This window comes from Sus scrofa, chromosome 6, assembly GCF_000003025.6.
Source record: "Sus scrofa isolate TJ Tabasco breed Duroc chromosome 6, Sscrofa11.1, whole genome shotgun sequence".
Classification (NCBI taxonomy): Eukaryota; Metazoa; Chordata; class Mammalia; order Artiodactyla; family Suidae; genus Sus; species Sus scrofa.
Window position 1 is genome coordinate 18,731,743 of NC_010448.4, and position 13,677 is coordinate 18,745,419.

General features: G+C 41.5%; 1 protein-coding gene across 2 annotated transcripts in view; it reads left to right on the forward strand.

The window, feature by feature from the left end:
• NUP93 (nucleoporin 93) overlaps positions 1–13,677 on the forward strand; it is a 115,837-nt gene that overhangs the window by 19,874 nt on the left and 82,286 nt on the right. For both annotated transcript variants that reach the window (XM_021093394.1, NM_001244152.1), the window contains 1 exon segment: positions 719–911. In XM_021093394.1, coding sequence (XP_020949053.1) covers positions 733–911 — 179 coding nt within the window. In that variant the 5' untranslated portion in view covers positions 719–732.

Sequence of the window (13,677 nt, forward strand, 5' to 3'; positions counted from 1 at the left end):
TGTATAACAAGACATGAACTCTGCTCTCAGTACCCTTGGAAGCTAAAGATCAAGTGAATGAAGACTTGGACATGAATTTTAAGACTGTCTTTTCTGTTAGCAAAGGAGCAGGTGTGTGAGACTAACATGGGATTAGTCAGAAGACCTGTGTTCTTCTGGTCTCAGTTCAAGCTCATTGCCGCAGAGTGTTCTGGGTACAGAGCTGAGCTCTGTGGACTGGAGTTGCTTCTCTGTCTTCTCAGGATCCTCATAGAGTTGTTGGGAATCTTAGGAGATAAGGGCCTTATAAATTGCCCAGCCCTCTGCGGGTGGCGGTGGTTTTCTGTCTAGGACAGGAGGAGGGAGAGGAGGTGTGGGTGATGGTAAGCCTCCCAGAGGTGGCCACCGTGGCTTCCGTTTTCTTGTTGGCTTTGAGTCTGTGGAGGCAGGCAGGAGTTCTCTCTGTGGCTTAATATCTTTATATTTGTCTAGTGGCAGAAATCAATCTTGGGGCTGTCAGTATGCACAGAAATGATGTACTCCGTCCCAGTCTGACTCATTTTCTCTGTCAGGCCTGTTGTTCTTGGGCTGTGTTCAGGAACAGATCCTGCTTGTTGATGAGCTGTCTTCTTGTCTGTTTACAAAAGTCCTAGTGTTTCGTTAAGCTGGTGACAGGTTCAGGCAGTGTTTGAAGCCCATCTTTCCCTTGATTTAGATCTTTTTTTTTCTCCCCGCCCAGGATCTGCCTCTCCAATGGATACTGATGGGTTTGGTGAGCTCCTTCAGCAAGCTGAACAGCTTGCCGCTGAGACCGAGGGCATCTCAGAGCTTCCCCATGTGGAACGGAACCTACAGGAGATCCAGCAGGCAGGCGAGCGCCTGCGTTCCCGTACCCTCACACGCACGTCCCAGGAGACAGCAGATGTCAAGGCGTGAGTACTGGTGGGGAGGCAGCACTGGTACTGGGTGGCTCGGGGGCAGGATCTGTTTCTTCTTTCCTGTCTTGGATTTCGATGCAGACTGTCAATGCAGGCGCAAGCCAGATTCTCGGGAATTCAAAAGAGGTTTTGTAAACAGGCCTTACTTTGTCTCCCTGCCTCCTGGGTTTTCCACCCTGTTTGCCTGCCCAAGCGCCGAGCCCCTGTCACAGGCAGAGATGATCATAGTGGGAAAGGGCAAAGAGCTTTGGGCCCCAGTAGTTCCTGCTTGGGTTGGGTCATAAATGGCTCACATAAGTATGTTGGTAAATGTAGGTCACACAGGTAAGTGTTCTCTTCAAAGCCAGAGAGCACTCAGCCGGGAGTAGAGTTTTTAAGAGCACTTGGAAGAAACTGATGAGCAGTTAGTGATAAGCCATCCAAGTGAGGTGGAGTTCTGTCTGCTTATTGTCAGTGACCCCAGAGGCTACTTCTGAAAGGCCTTAGAAATGCAGCACCTGCCAGTTGATTGTAGAAGAGGAAGTGGGTGAGCCCCAGGAGAGTGTAGCTGGAGAGCAGTGCAGACTGTCCGCCAGTGGTTGCTGCCACACAAATTGGGTTGTGGATTCCATGGACTTGTTTGAGGTCCTCAATGTGCCAGGCCTGGGCCATGTCTGGGGCTATAGCCATGAGTTAAACATGGTCCTTGCCCTCAGGAAACTTACAATTTGGTGAGGCAGAAAAACAAAACAAAACAAACCCACAGAAATGTAATTTACTCATTACTGAACTGTCTGTCAGTAAAATTTTGCTTAATCCTCACAGCAAATAGTAGGACTGTGGTCCGTGTGTTACAGTTGAGCAGCTAAGGCTTAGAGATGACACAGCTGGTGAGTGGTGAGTCAGGAGTCAAGCCCAGTGAGGTTGACCTCAGAGCATATGCTCCCTTAGCCCTGATGGGAAGATCATGGGAGGATGGAGGGGTGCTGTGATCATGCTGGTCCTGGAAAACAGCTGAGATTCTCTGTGGGAAACACTCCATGAGAAATTGTCAGTTGTCTGAGATCCTGCTTGGGAAATACTGTGTAAGAAATTGTTAGTTATCTGTTCAGTCTTTATTCCTTGAACTTGAGAAAGACCCAAGTGCTGGTGTGAAAGTGGGGACATTGCTTTGGATACATAGTAAATGTCATAGGCATGAGTATAAGGGCTATATTCTTTTTCCAACTAATGTTGAGAGTTGAATGTTTTGGCTTTTCTGCTGAGTCAGTAAGGATGTTGTGGAAATTCTTACGTAGGCCTTCCCAGAATTTTATTTTTTAAAATGTTGGTTAGTTGTTTGGGTTCTGTTGGTATTGGTAAAGGCAAGTCAGAGGAACTTTATTTTTTTAATTTTATCTTTCTTTTACTACAGTTAAAAGCAGCCAACTGCTCCCCTGTGCTATCCCCCAACACCCCAACCAGCCTTTAGATATTTCTGCTAACTTGCCCACCCTGCAGGCCCTTACTGCTATTGCTGCTTCTGGTTGCTTGCAGATACCTCAGGTCTTGAGCATACAGGCTTTTTCTTGTGTGCAAGGATGCTGCTGGAGCGAAAGGACTGTGATGCCAGCTGAGTTGCTATAGTTATAATTTAATTGCATCAGCCTTACAGCTTATTAAGAGCAAAAAGGGAAAATGTTTTCTTGGTAACAATTATCAGTCATGCTCTCTTTCTTGTAAATTTCCATTCTTCCTCTTCTCTTTCTACCTTAAATTCATCATTTTAGGGAGGTGGAAGTTGGAACATTTAAAGAATGGGTATAGGGTGGGGCAGGTGCTTAAAAAGAAACCAAAGGGCTGATGATTGTATTTTTCCATCTCCTTGATAGGCAGAGACATAAAGTGTGATGTGAATATTTTAGTACAGAATGAGGGCAGAGGAGAGAAGTGAATAGGGAAAATTTTCTTACCTGAAATAAATTGTGAAGGAAATCTTAAAGATTTTAGTTAAGATTAGATTGTAGGTTTGAGATTGAATTGTTCTATGCTGAAATTCATTTGTTTAAATATATTTTTTGGATTTTTCATTTTAGGGAACAGATTTGATTTTTTTCCACTAAAAGTTTCACTAAAAATTCATTTTTTTTTTGCATATGTGTTTGATATTTTTAAATTGTTAAAAATTTCTTTACACATAAAGAAGATTGTGTAACATAAATAAAGGTATAAATCAGGGGTTGGCAGACCAAGACCTAGGAGCCAAATCCAACCTATTGCCTGTTCAAGTCTTATTGGAACACAGCCACACTTACTTGTTTATGTATTGTCTTTCCTGCGTTTGTGCTACAATAGCAGTTGAGTAGTTATGACAGAGACTGTATAGCTGGCAAAGCCTGAAGTATTTACTCTCAGCTTTTTATAAAACAAGTTTGCTGACTTCTAGTGAAAATTGTAGTAAAATGAATGAATACCTCTGTGCACATTACACAGTTAGGACACAGAATATCATCAGTAGCTGAAAAGCCCTCCCTGGTACGCACCATCAGTTGCATTTCTCCCCGCCCCTTTCCCATCAAAGATGCCTCGTTGGATTTTTCCATTCAGCTCAGACGTCAAACAGTGTAGAGATGTACAAAGAAAAGGGCAGCAATCACTCTCCCTGACTTTACCCTCCAAGATAACCAGTGTTACTCATTTGCTCATTCTTTCACACTTTTCATCATGTTCGTGCAAAACACGCACATTTATTTGCCCAAAGTTATACAGCAAATTTTTTTGTGTGCTGATGCTACTAACCTACCTTTTGGAGCACTTAATATTTATCAGGCACTGTGCCAAGTACTTTAATGCATTATATACTTTCCTCTTAAAATAACCCTGTGAAATAAGTGTTACTGTCTCTGTTTTATAATTGAGGAAGGTCAGATAGCAGGTGGTTATACCAAAACTCAAATCCAGCTTGGGCAGTAACAATTTTACCCGGTTCATATGGCACTTTCAGTTTCCAAGGGATTATCATGGGCCTGAGAGGTGAGAGAGGCAGATTTTTCTTCACATTTAAAAGGGAGGAAAACGAAGCTTGGAAAAGTGATGTGTCCAAGATTTTCATTCTGTAAGTGACAAGGGGACTAACCCAGGCCTCCTGACTTTTTTCTGCTCCCCATGTGTACTGACGGAGAATAGCTTTTGTCCTCTTGTTCTGGGGCTGGAGTGTTTGACTCCAGCCTCTGTGGCTTTCTGCTCAATAGGACTGCCTGGCTTATAAAAATTGGGGCTGGTTGGGGGCAGGGAACCTTTGGATTTTTCCACTTAGAAGCTGAATGTTTTCTGGTACAGCCTTTATTTGTAAAACCATCCCTACCCTAGATTCCTCGCCTCCTTCATCATTCCTCCCTCGGCCTTCCCCTGTCAGGACTTCTGCAGACACATTGCACAAGCCATGTACTGCACAGTTCCTCCAGGCGCCAGCCACTTGGATGACCTTTTTTGTCTCATAATTTTAATAGCTAATTTTTAAATTCCAAGGTTCCAATCCTGGTATGCTTTAAAATCACTGGATGCTGGATACATTCTCACATATTGCTGGTAGAGATATAGTGCCTATGGGACAGAATTTGGCAATATCTAGTGAATTTACTTTTGACCCAGTAATCCCATGTCCAGGGATCTCTCCCAAAGATGCACTGGCAAAAATATGAAAAGATGTGTGCACATTATTTATAATAGCAAAAATTGGGAACCATGCCAACATCCATCAATATGGGACTGGTTGAGTAAATGTGGTACCTGTACAAAGTAGAGTGCTTTTTGGTAACACAAAAAACATGAGAATGTACATTACCATGCAGTGACTCCAGCTCATATTGTTAAGTAAAATAAAAATGCAATGTGGAAGAAAGTAGATAGTACTCTATCATTCCTATCAAAATCCCAACTGGCTTTTTTTCTTCTTTTTATGGCCGCATGTGGAAGTTTTCTTTTTACGGTGGCATATAGAAGTTCCCAGGCTAAAGGTTGAATCAGAGCTGCAGGCCTGTGCCACAGCCACCGCCACACCAGATCCGAGCCCCATCTGCGACCTATGACAAAGCATGTGGCAAGGCTGGATCCTTAACCCACTCTGCGAGGCCAGGGATTGAACTGTGTCCTCATGGATACTAGTTGGGTTGGTTACTGCTGAGCCACATTGGAACCCATGCTTATTTTTATTTATTTATTTTTTGTCTTTCTGCCTTTTCTAGGGCCACTTCCCGCGGCATATGGAGGTTCCCAGGCTAGGGGTCCAATAAAATCTGTAGCCGCCGGCCTACGCCACAGCCACAGCCACAGCCACAGCAATGGGGAATCCAAGCTATGTCTGCAACCTATACCACAGCTTATGGCAATGCTGGATCATTAACCCACTGAGCAAGGCCAGGGATTGAACCCACAGCCTCATGGTTCCTAGTCAGATTCGTTAACCACTGCGCCACAACAGGAAATCTGGAACCTCTGCTTATCTGTTTTATATAGAGTAGTTTGTATTTCTTAATCCCATAGCCCTAATTTGCCCCTCCGTCTCACCTCTCCCCTTTAGTAACCACTATTTTGTTTTCTATACCTGTGAGTCTGTTTCCATTTTGCATTTACATTCATTATTTTTCAGATTCTACAGATAAGTGATATCATACAGTATTTATTTCTATTTGTTTCTCTGATTTGTTTCACTAAGCATAATGTTCTCTCAGTCCATCCATGTTGCTGCAAATGGCAGATTTTTTTTTAATAATTAATAGTCTCTTGTATTTATATACTGCATCTTCTTTGTTGTCTCTGGATGGGGACTTGGGTTGCTTCCATATGTTGGCTATTGTAAATAGTGCTGCTGTGAACATTGGGGTGCATGTATTTTTTTGAATTATTGTTTTCCTTTTTTCTGGATATGTATATCCCAGGGTGGAATTGCTGGATCATATGGTAGTTCTATTTTTAGTTTTTGAGGAACCTCCATGTTGTTTTACATAGTAGCTGTACGAAAAGACAACCAACACAATTTTTAAATGAGCAAGTGATCTGAATAGGCATTTCTCCAAAGAAGATATATTAATGTCCAAAAAGTGAATGAAAAGATGCTCAACATCACTAACCATCAGAGAAATGCAAATCGAAACCGCAATAAGATGCTATTTCACATCCACTAGGAGGCTATAATTAGATGATAACAAACGTTGGTGAGAATGTGGAAAATACTGAAACCCTCATATACTGTTGGTAGGAATGTAAAGTGGTGTAGCCACTTTGGAAAATAGACTAGCAGTTCCTCGAAAGATTAAATATAGGGTTACCATTACAACTCATTAATTCCATTCCTAGGTGTATACCTGAGAGAAATGAAAACAATTTTCTGGAAGTCCCATCATGGCTCAGCAGAAATGAATCTGACTAGTCCACAAGGACAGCAGGTTCAATCCCTGGCCTCGCTCAGTGAGTTAAGGATCTGGCATTGCCATGAGCTGTGGTGTAGGTCACAGACACAACTTGGATCCCATGTTGTTATGGCTGTGGTGTAGGCCGGCAGCTACAGCTCTGATTTGACTCCTAGCCTGGGAACCTCCATATGCCATGGGTACAGCCTTAAGAAGACAAAAATTAAAAGAAAGAAAGAAAACAGCTTTCCACAGAAAAACCTGTACATGAGTATTCATAGCAGCATTACTCATAATTGCCAAAAAGTAGAGACAATCTAAATGTCTAACACTTTTATGACTAAAAGTGGCATATCCATATAATGGAATACCATTTGGCAATAAAAAAGAGAGAACTACTGATACGTGTTCTAATATGGATGAAGCTTGAAAGCATTAAGCTAAGTGAAAGACACCGGTCACAAAAGACTGTATATCGTATAGTTCCATTTATGTGCAGTGTCCACAATAGGCAAATCTATAGAAACAAAGTAGATTAGAGGTTGCCATGAAAGTGGGTAGATTAGGGGACATGGGGAATGACTTCTGTGGGGAGGGGGTTTCTTTCCTGGGTGATGAAAATATTCAGAAATCAGTTGTAGTGATGGTTGCACAACCCCAGTGAATATGCTAAAAACCCTTGAATTACACATATTAAGTGAGTGATTATATAGTATGTGAATTTATCTCAATAAAGCTGTGTTTAACAAAAGCAGATAACACAAACATATAAAAAAGAGGGAACGTGTTTAAAAGTACCTGAGATTTGGTATAATCAGTTATAGTAAGACTTGCACACATGGAAATGACTAAATACAGGAGGCAGGGCATGCCATGCAGGACCACTGAAGAAGCACTGAAGTTGGTCAAAAGGGGCAGAAGAAGCAAGAGGAAAACGTAGGCAAAGCCTTCCCTGTGGTTTCTGCAAGGAGGCAGGGCAAGGCAGGGTGAGCAGTTCAATCCCTAGCCTCGCTGAATGGGTTAAGGATCCAGCCTTGCCACATGCTTTGTCATAGGTCGCAGATGGGGCTCGGATCTGGTGTGGCGGTGGCTGTGGCACAGGCCTGCAGCTCTGATTCAACCTTTAGCCTGGGAACTTCCATATGCCACCGTAAAAAGAAAACTTCCACATGCGGCCATAAAAAGAAGAAAAAAAGCCAGTTGGGATTTTGATAGGAATGATAGAGTACTATCTACTTTCTTCCACATTGCATTTTTATTTTACTTAACAATATGAGCTGGAGTCACTGCATGGTAATGTACATTCTCATGTTTTTTGTGTTACCAAAAAGCACTCTACTTTGTACAGGTACCACATTTACTCAACCAGTCCCATATTGATGGATGTTGGCATGGTTCCCAATTTTTGCTATTATAAATTATCCATTTTGAGTTTATTTTTGTGTATGGTGTTAGGGAGCGTTGTAATTTCATTCTTTTACATGTAGCTGTCCAGTTTCCCCAGCACCATTTATTGAAGGGACTGTCTTTTCTCCATTGTATATTCTTACTTCCATTATCATAGATTGGTTGACCATAGGTACATGGGTTTAATCTATATTTCTGTTTTTGTGCCAGTACCATACTGTTTTGATGACTGTAGTTTTGTAGTATAGTCTGAAGGCAGGGAGCATGATTCCTCCAGTTCCATTTTTCTTTCTCAGTATTGCTTTGGTTATTCTGGGTCCTTTGTGCTTCCAAACAAACTTTGAGATACTTTGTTCTGGAGTTCCCGTCATGGCGCAGTGGTTAACGAATCCAACTAGGAACCATGAGGTTGTGGCTTCGATCCCTGCTCTTGCTCAGTGGGTTAACGATTCGGTGTTGCCGTGAGCTGTGGTGTAGTTTGCAGACACGGCTCAGATCCCGCATTGCTGTGGCTCTGGTGTAGGCCCTGGCGTAGGCCGGTGGCTGCAGCTCTGATTCGACCCCTAGCCTGGGACCTCCATATGCCACTGGAGCGGCCCAAGAAATGGCAAAAAGTCCAAAATAAATAAATTAATTTATTTATTTATAAAAAAAGATACTTTGTTCTAGTTCTGTGAAAAATACCATTGGTAATTTGATGAGGATTGCATTGAATATGTAGATTGCCTCGGGAAGGTATTGTCATTTTGACAATATGGATTCTTCTAATCCAAGAGCTTGGTATATCTTTCCATCTGTTTATGTCATGTTTGATTCCTTTCATCAGCATCTTATAGTTCTCACAGTACAGGTCTTTGTCTCTTTTAGTAGGTTTATCCCCCCACCTTTTTTTTTAAATTTATAATGATTTTTACTTTTCCCACTACAGCTGGTTTATAGTGTTCTATCAATTTTCTGCTGTACAGCAAGGTGACCCAGTTATACATACATGTATACATCTTTTTTCTCACATTATCATGCTCCATCATAAGTGACTAGATATTCCTCTTTTTGTTTTTTATGTGATGGTAAATGGGATTGCTTCCCTAATTTCTCTTTCCAATGTTTCATTGTTAGTATATAGAAATGCAGTCAATTTCTGTGTATTGATTTTGTATCCTGTAACTTTACCAAATTTCATTGATGAGTTCTAACAACAGTTTTCTAGTAGCATCTTTAGGATTTTCTAGGTATAGTATCATGTCATCTGCAAAAGTGATAGTTTTACTTCTTCCTGTCCAATTTGGATTCCTATTATTTCTTTTTCTTTATTGAATCCCATAGGATTTGGATTGTTGGGTCTTTGTTATCATTTGCTTCTAGGTGTATTTATTTATTTATTCATTTATTATTTATTTGTCTTTTTGTCTTTTTAGGGCCGCACCCACGGCACATGGAGGTTTTTTTGGCTAGGGGTCGAATCGGAGCTGTAGCCACTGGCCTGCACCAGAGCCACAGCAACTTGGAATCCAAACCAGTGACCTACACCACAGCTCATGGCAATGCTGGATCCTTAACCCACTGAGCGAGGCAAGGGATCCAACCCACGTCCTCATGGATGCTAGTCAGATTTGTTAACTGCTGAGCCATGATGGGAACTCCTGATTTCAATTTTCTTAAATTTATTTATTTATTTATTTATTTATTTTTTTAATTTTTTTTTTTTTTTTGTCTTTTTGCTATTTCTTGGGCCGCTCCCGCGCCATATGGAGGTTCCCAGGCTAGGGGTCGAATCGGAGCTGTAGCCACCGGCCTACGCCAGACCCACAGCAACGCGGGATCCGAGCCACGTCTGAGACCTATACCACAGCTCACGGCAACGCCGGACCCTTAACCCACTGAGCAAGGGCAGGGACCGAACCCGCAACCTCATGGTTCCTAGTCGGATTCGTTAACCACTGCGCCACGACGGGAACTCCAATTTTCTTAAATTTATTGAGGCTTGATTTGTGGCCCAGAATGTGATCTGTCCTAGAGAATGTTCCATGTGCACTTAAGAATATGTATTCTACTGCTTTTGGATGGAATGAATTGTAAGTATCTATTAAGTCCATCTCTTCTAATGCATCATTTAAGGCCTGTATTTCCTTGTTGATTTTCTGTCTGGATGATCTGCCCATTAATGTAAGTGGGGTGTTAAAGTCCCCCACAATTACTGTATTATTGTCAATTTCTGCTTTTAAGGCTTTAGCAGTTGCCTTTTATATTGAGGTGATCCTATGTTGGGTGCGTATGTATTTACAATTGTTATGTCTTCTTACTGGATTGATCCTTTGATCGTTATGTAATGTCCTTCTTTGTCTCTTATAATATTCTTTAAGTCTATGTTGTCTGATATGAGTATTGCTACTCCAGCTTTCTTGCGATTTCTGTTTGCATGGAATATTTTCTTCCATCGTCTCACTTTCAATTTGTATGTGTCCCTAGAACTGAAGTGGGTCTCTTGTTTTTGTATCCATTGTGCCAAGTGTATGTCTTTTGGTTGGGGCATTCAGTCCAATTACATTTAAGGTAATTATTAATATGTATGTTCTTATTTCCATTTTGTTAAATGTTTTGGATTTGTTCTCGTGGTTTGATGACTATCTTTAGTGTTTTGTTTGGATTGCTTTTTCCTATTTGTGTGTGTATCCATTGTAGATTTTTGGTTTGCAGTAACCATGAAGTTTTGATGTAGGATTCCATATATATACAAGATTGTTTTAAGTTGTTGGTCTCTTAACTGCAAGTGCATCTCCAGTATCCTGCATCTGTACTCCCCTCATCTCATGATTTCTGGTTTTGGTAGCGTATTTGGGTGGATAATTTCCTACCTTTACCACATGTATGCCTTTACCGTGAGTCCTGTAATTTGTGATATTTTTGTTTTAGTTGTGGCCTTTTCTTTTCTACCTAGAGAAGTTCCTGTAGTATTTGTTGTAAAACTGATTTAGTGGTGCTGAAATTCTCTTAGCTTTTGCTTGTCTGTATAGCTTTTGATTTCTCCTTCAAATCTGAATGAGAGCTTTGCTGGATAGAGTAATCTTGGTTGGCGGTTTTTTCCTTTCATGACTTTAAGTATATTATGCCACTCCTTTCTGGCCTGCAGAGTTTCTGCTGAAAAAAAATCTGCCAGTAACCTTATCAGGGTTTCCTTGTATGTTGTTTGTTTCCTTTCCCTAGCTGCTTTCAGTATTTTCTCTTTGTCTTTAATTTTGGTCAGTTTGATTAATATGTGTCCAGGGTGTTCCCCCTTGGGTTTATTTTATATAGTATTCGTTGTGTTCCTGGATTTGAATGAATGATTCCTTTCCCATGATAGGGAAATTTTCAGCTAGTATCTCTTCAAATATTTTCTCTGGCCCTTTCTCTCTCTCTTTTTTTCTGGCATACAGTATCATGTCATCCACAGACGGTGCATTTAACATTGTCCCAGAGTTCTCTTAGACTGTCTTCATTTCTTTTCAGTCTTTTTTCTCTTTTCTTTTCCACATCAGTGATTTCCTCCAGTCTGTCTTCCACCTGGCTTATTCATTTGTATGCCTCCTGTATTCTGCTGTTGGTTGTATTCTGCTTCTGGTAAGTTTTTTATTTCAGTTATCATATTTTGCATCTCTGCTTGCTTAATCCTTAGATCTTCTATTTCTTTGCTCAGTGTTTCTTATATCATCTTTGCCACCAGTTTATTTCCAAGATCTTGAATCATCTTTACTATCCTTAGTTTTAAGTCTTTTTCATGGAGGTTGGTAATCTCTGGATCACTTAGCTCTTTTTCTGGGTTTTTTCCGTGTTCTTTATCTGAGTGATAATTTTCTGCCTTTTCATTTTGTATAGATTTTTGCTGTGGCCTCCTTTTGCAGACAGTAGGGTTGTAGCCTCTCTTGCTTCTGATATCTGTCCCTTTGTGGTTGAAGTTGTTATGGGGGCTTCCTGCAGGCTTCCTGATTGGAGGGACTGGTGCCTGCCCACTGGTATGTGGAGCTGATTCTTATCCCTTTAGTGGGTGGGGCTTTGTCTCTGGGTGAGATTAGAGATGGCTGTGTGCTGGGGGGTCTTTAGGCAGCCTCTTTGCTGATGGGTTGGGCTGCGTGCTCACCAGATTTGTTATTTGGCTAGATTTTTCCAAAGTGGCCACCTCTAGAGTTCACACTGATGTTGATAATTATTTCCAAGACCTTCACTTCCAATGTTCTTCCCCCACACTGAGCCATAGTCATCCCCTGTTTTCCCAGGAGATCCTCCAAGAACCGAAGGTAGGTCTGACCCAGATTTCCATGGAGTCTGTGCTTTGCCCTGGGACCCAGTGCACATGAAATCCTATGTGTGCCTTTTCAAGAGTGGCGTCTCTTTTTTCCCCAGTGTTGTGGAGTTCCTGTGCACAAGCCCTGCTGTCCCTTAACACCAAATGCTCCAGGGGTTTACCTCCCAATGCCAGATCCCCAAGCATAGAAACCTGATGTGGGGCTCAGAACTCTCACTCCCCTGGGTGAGCCTCTGTGACATAGTCACTTTCCAGTCTGTGGACTGCTCACTCAGCAGGTATCGGATTGCTTATATCAGGTAATTGCCCCTCCTACCATCTCCATGTGGCCTTCTTTGTCTTCTGGAGTAGGATATCTTTCTTGAGTTTCCAGTCTATTTTGTTGAAGACTGTTCAGCAGCTGATTGTAATTTTGTTACTTTTATGAGAGGAGATGAGCTCCAGTCCTTCTGTTCAGCCATCTTAATTCCCCACCCCCAGACTTTATGTTTTTAGTTTTGAATTGGAAGTATGAGTATGAATTCATATGTAATATATCTTAAGGAAACTGAAACAAAAGTAAAAACTCTTTTTAGCTTTCCCTATTAAAAAGGCTTAGATACAGTGTATCATTGAGCAATCCTAGTACCCAAAGAGGGGTCTCTCAAAATCCATTTATTAATAAAAAGTAACTGGGGCTCTTGGAGAGTTGGCTGATTCCAGGTCTGGGGCAGGTCTTTGTAAGAGGAACATGTTTTGTCATACTAGATGGCAGGGCAGTTATGATGGTCTACTTGAGACCTGTCAAAAGAACTCAGAAACCAACTTGAAAAGGCTTCTTCTGGCCAAAGATGACATGACTGGAGCATTGTAGGGATAATAGCTGCAATGTGTTGAAATACATCAAATAGTTTAAATTCATGAGTTCATAATGATACTGAAGCAAAACTCATCAGTCACCTTTGGAGGATGCTAGAGAACCAACTCATTATTCAGAGTAACCACATAGTTGATGAAGAGGGTGTCTCTGAGGGGAAATATTGCAGCTAATAAAGATAGAATACCACCATTCTGCAACCTCTAAGGAATTAATGAATCTAAGCAATTTTTATCAATGTCTGGTAATGTTCCAAAAAGAGGCAATCAGACATGACGTGCCTCTTGATAAAAGTCTCAAGTAATCTAACCAAAAAATAATGCCACCTGAACCTGATCAAACTGTTAGAACTTTCAATTTACAGGAAGTTGGTTAGGAGAGGCCAGAGTGAGATGGTAGATTATATCTTGGGGATGCAATCTGTAAAACCTGTTATGTGGGAAACTACATCTTTGCTACATTGAATGTGGTCCATGGAACAACAGCATAGGCATCAGCTATGAGCCTTTTGGAAACAGAGAACCTCAGGCCCTATTCTAGACCTACTGAAACAGAATCTTATGTGATTTTAACCAGCTTCTTTTGTGATTCATGTGTACATTTCAAGTTTGAGTAGCACTGCTCTACAGGACAAATGATCCAGAGTCTCCAACAAAGAAATTGTAAGGGAGTTCCCATTGCAGCTCAATGGAAAAAAATCTGACTAGTATCCATGAGGACACAGATTCAATCCCTGGCCTCACTCAGTGGGTTAAGGATCTGGCGTTGCCATGATCTGTGGTGTAGCATGGCTCGGATCTGGCGTGGCTGTGGCGTAGGCCAACAGCTACAGCTCCAATTCGACCCCTAGCT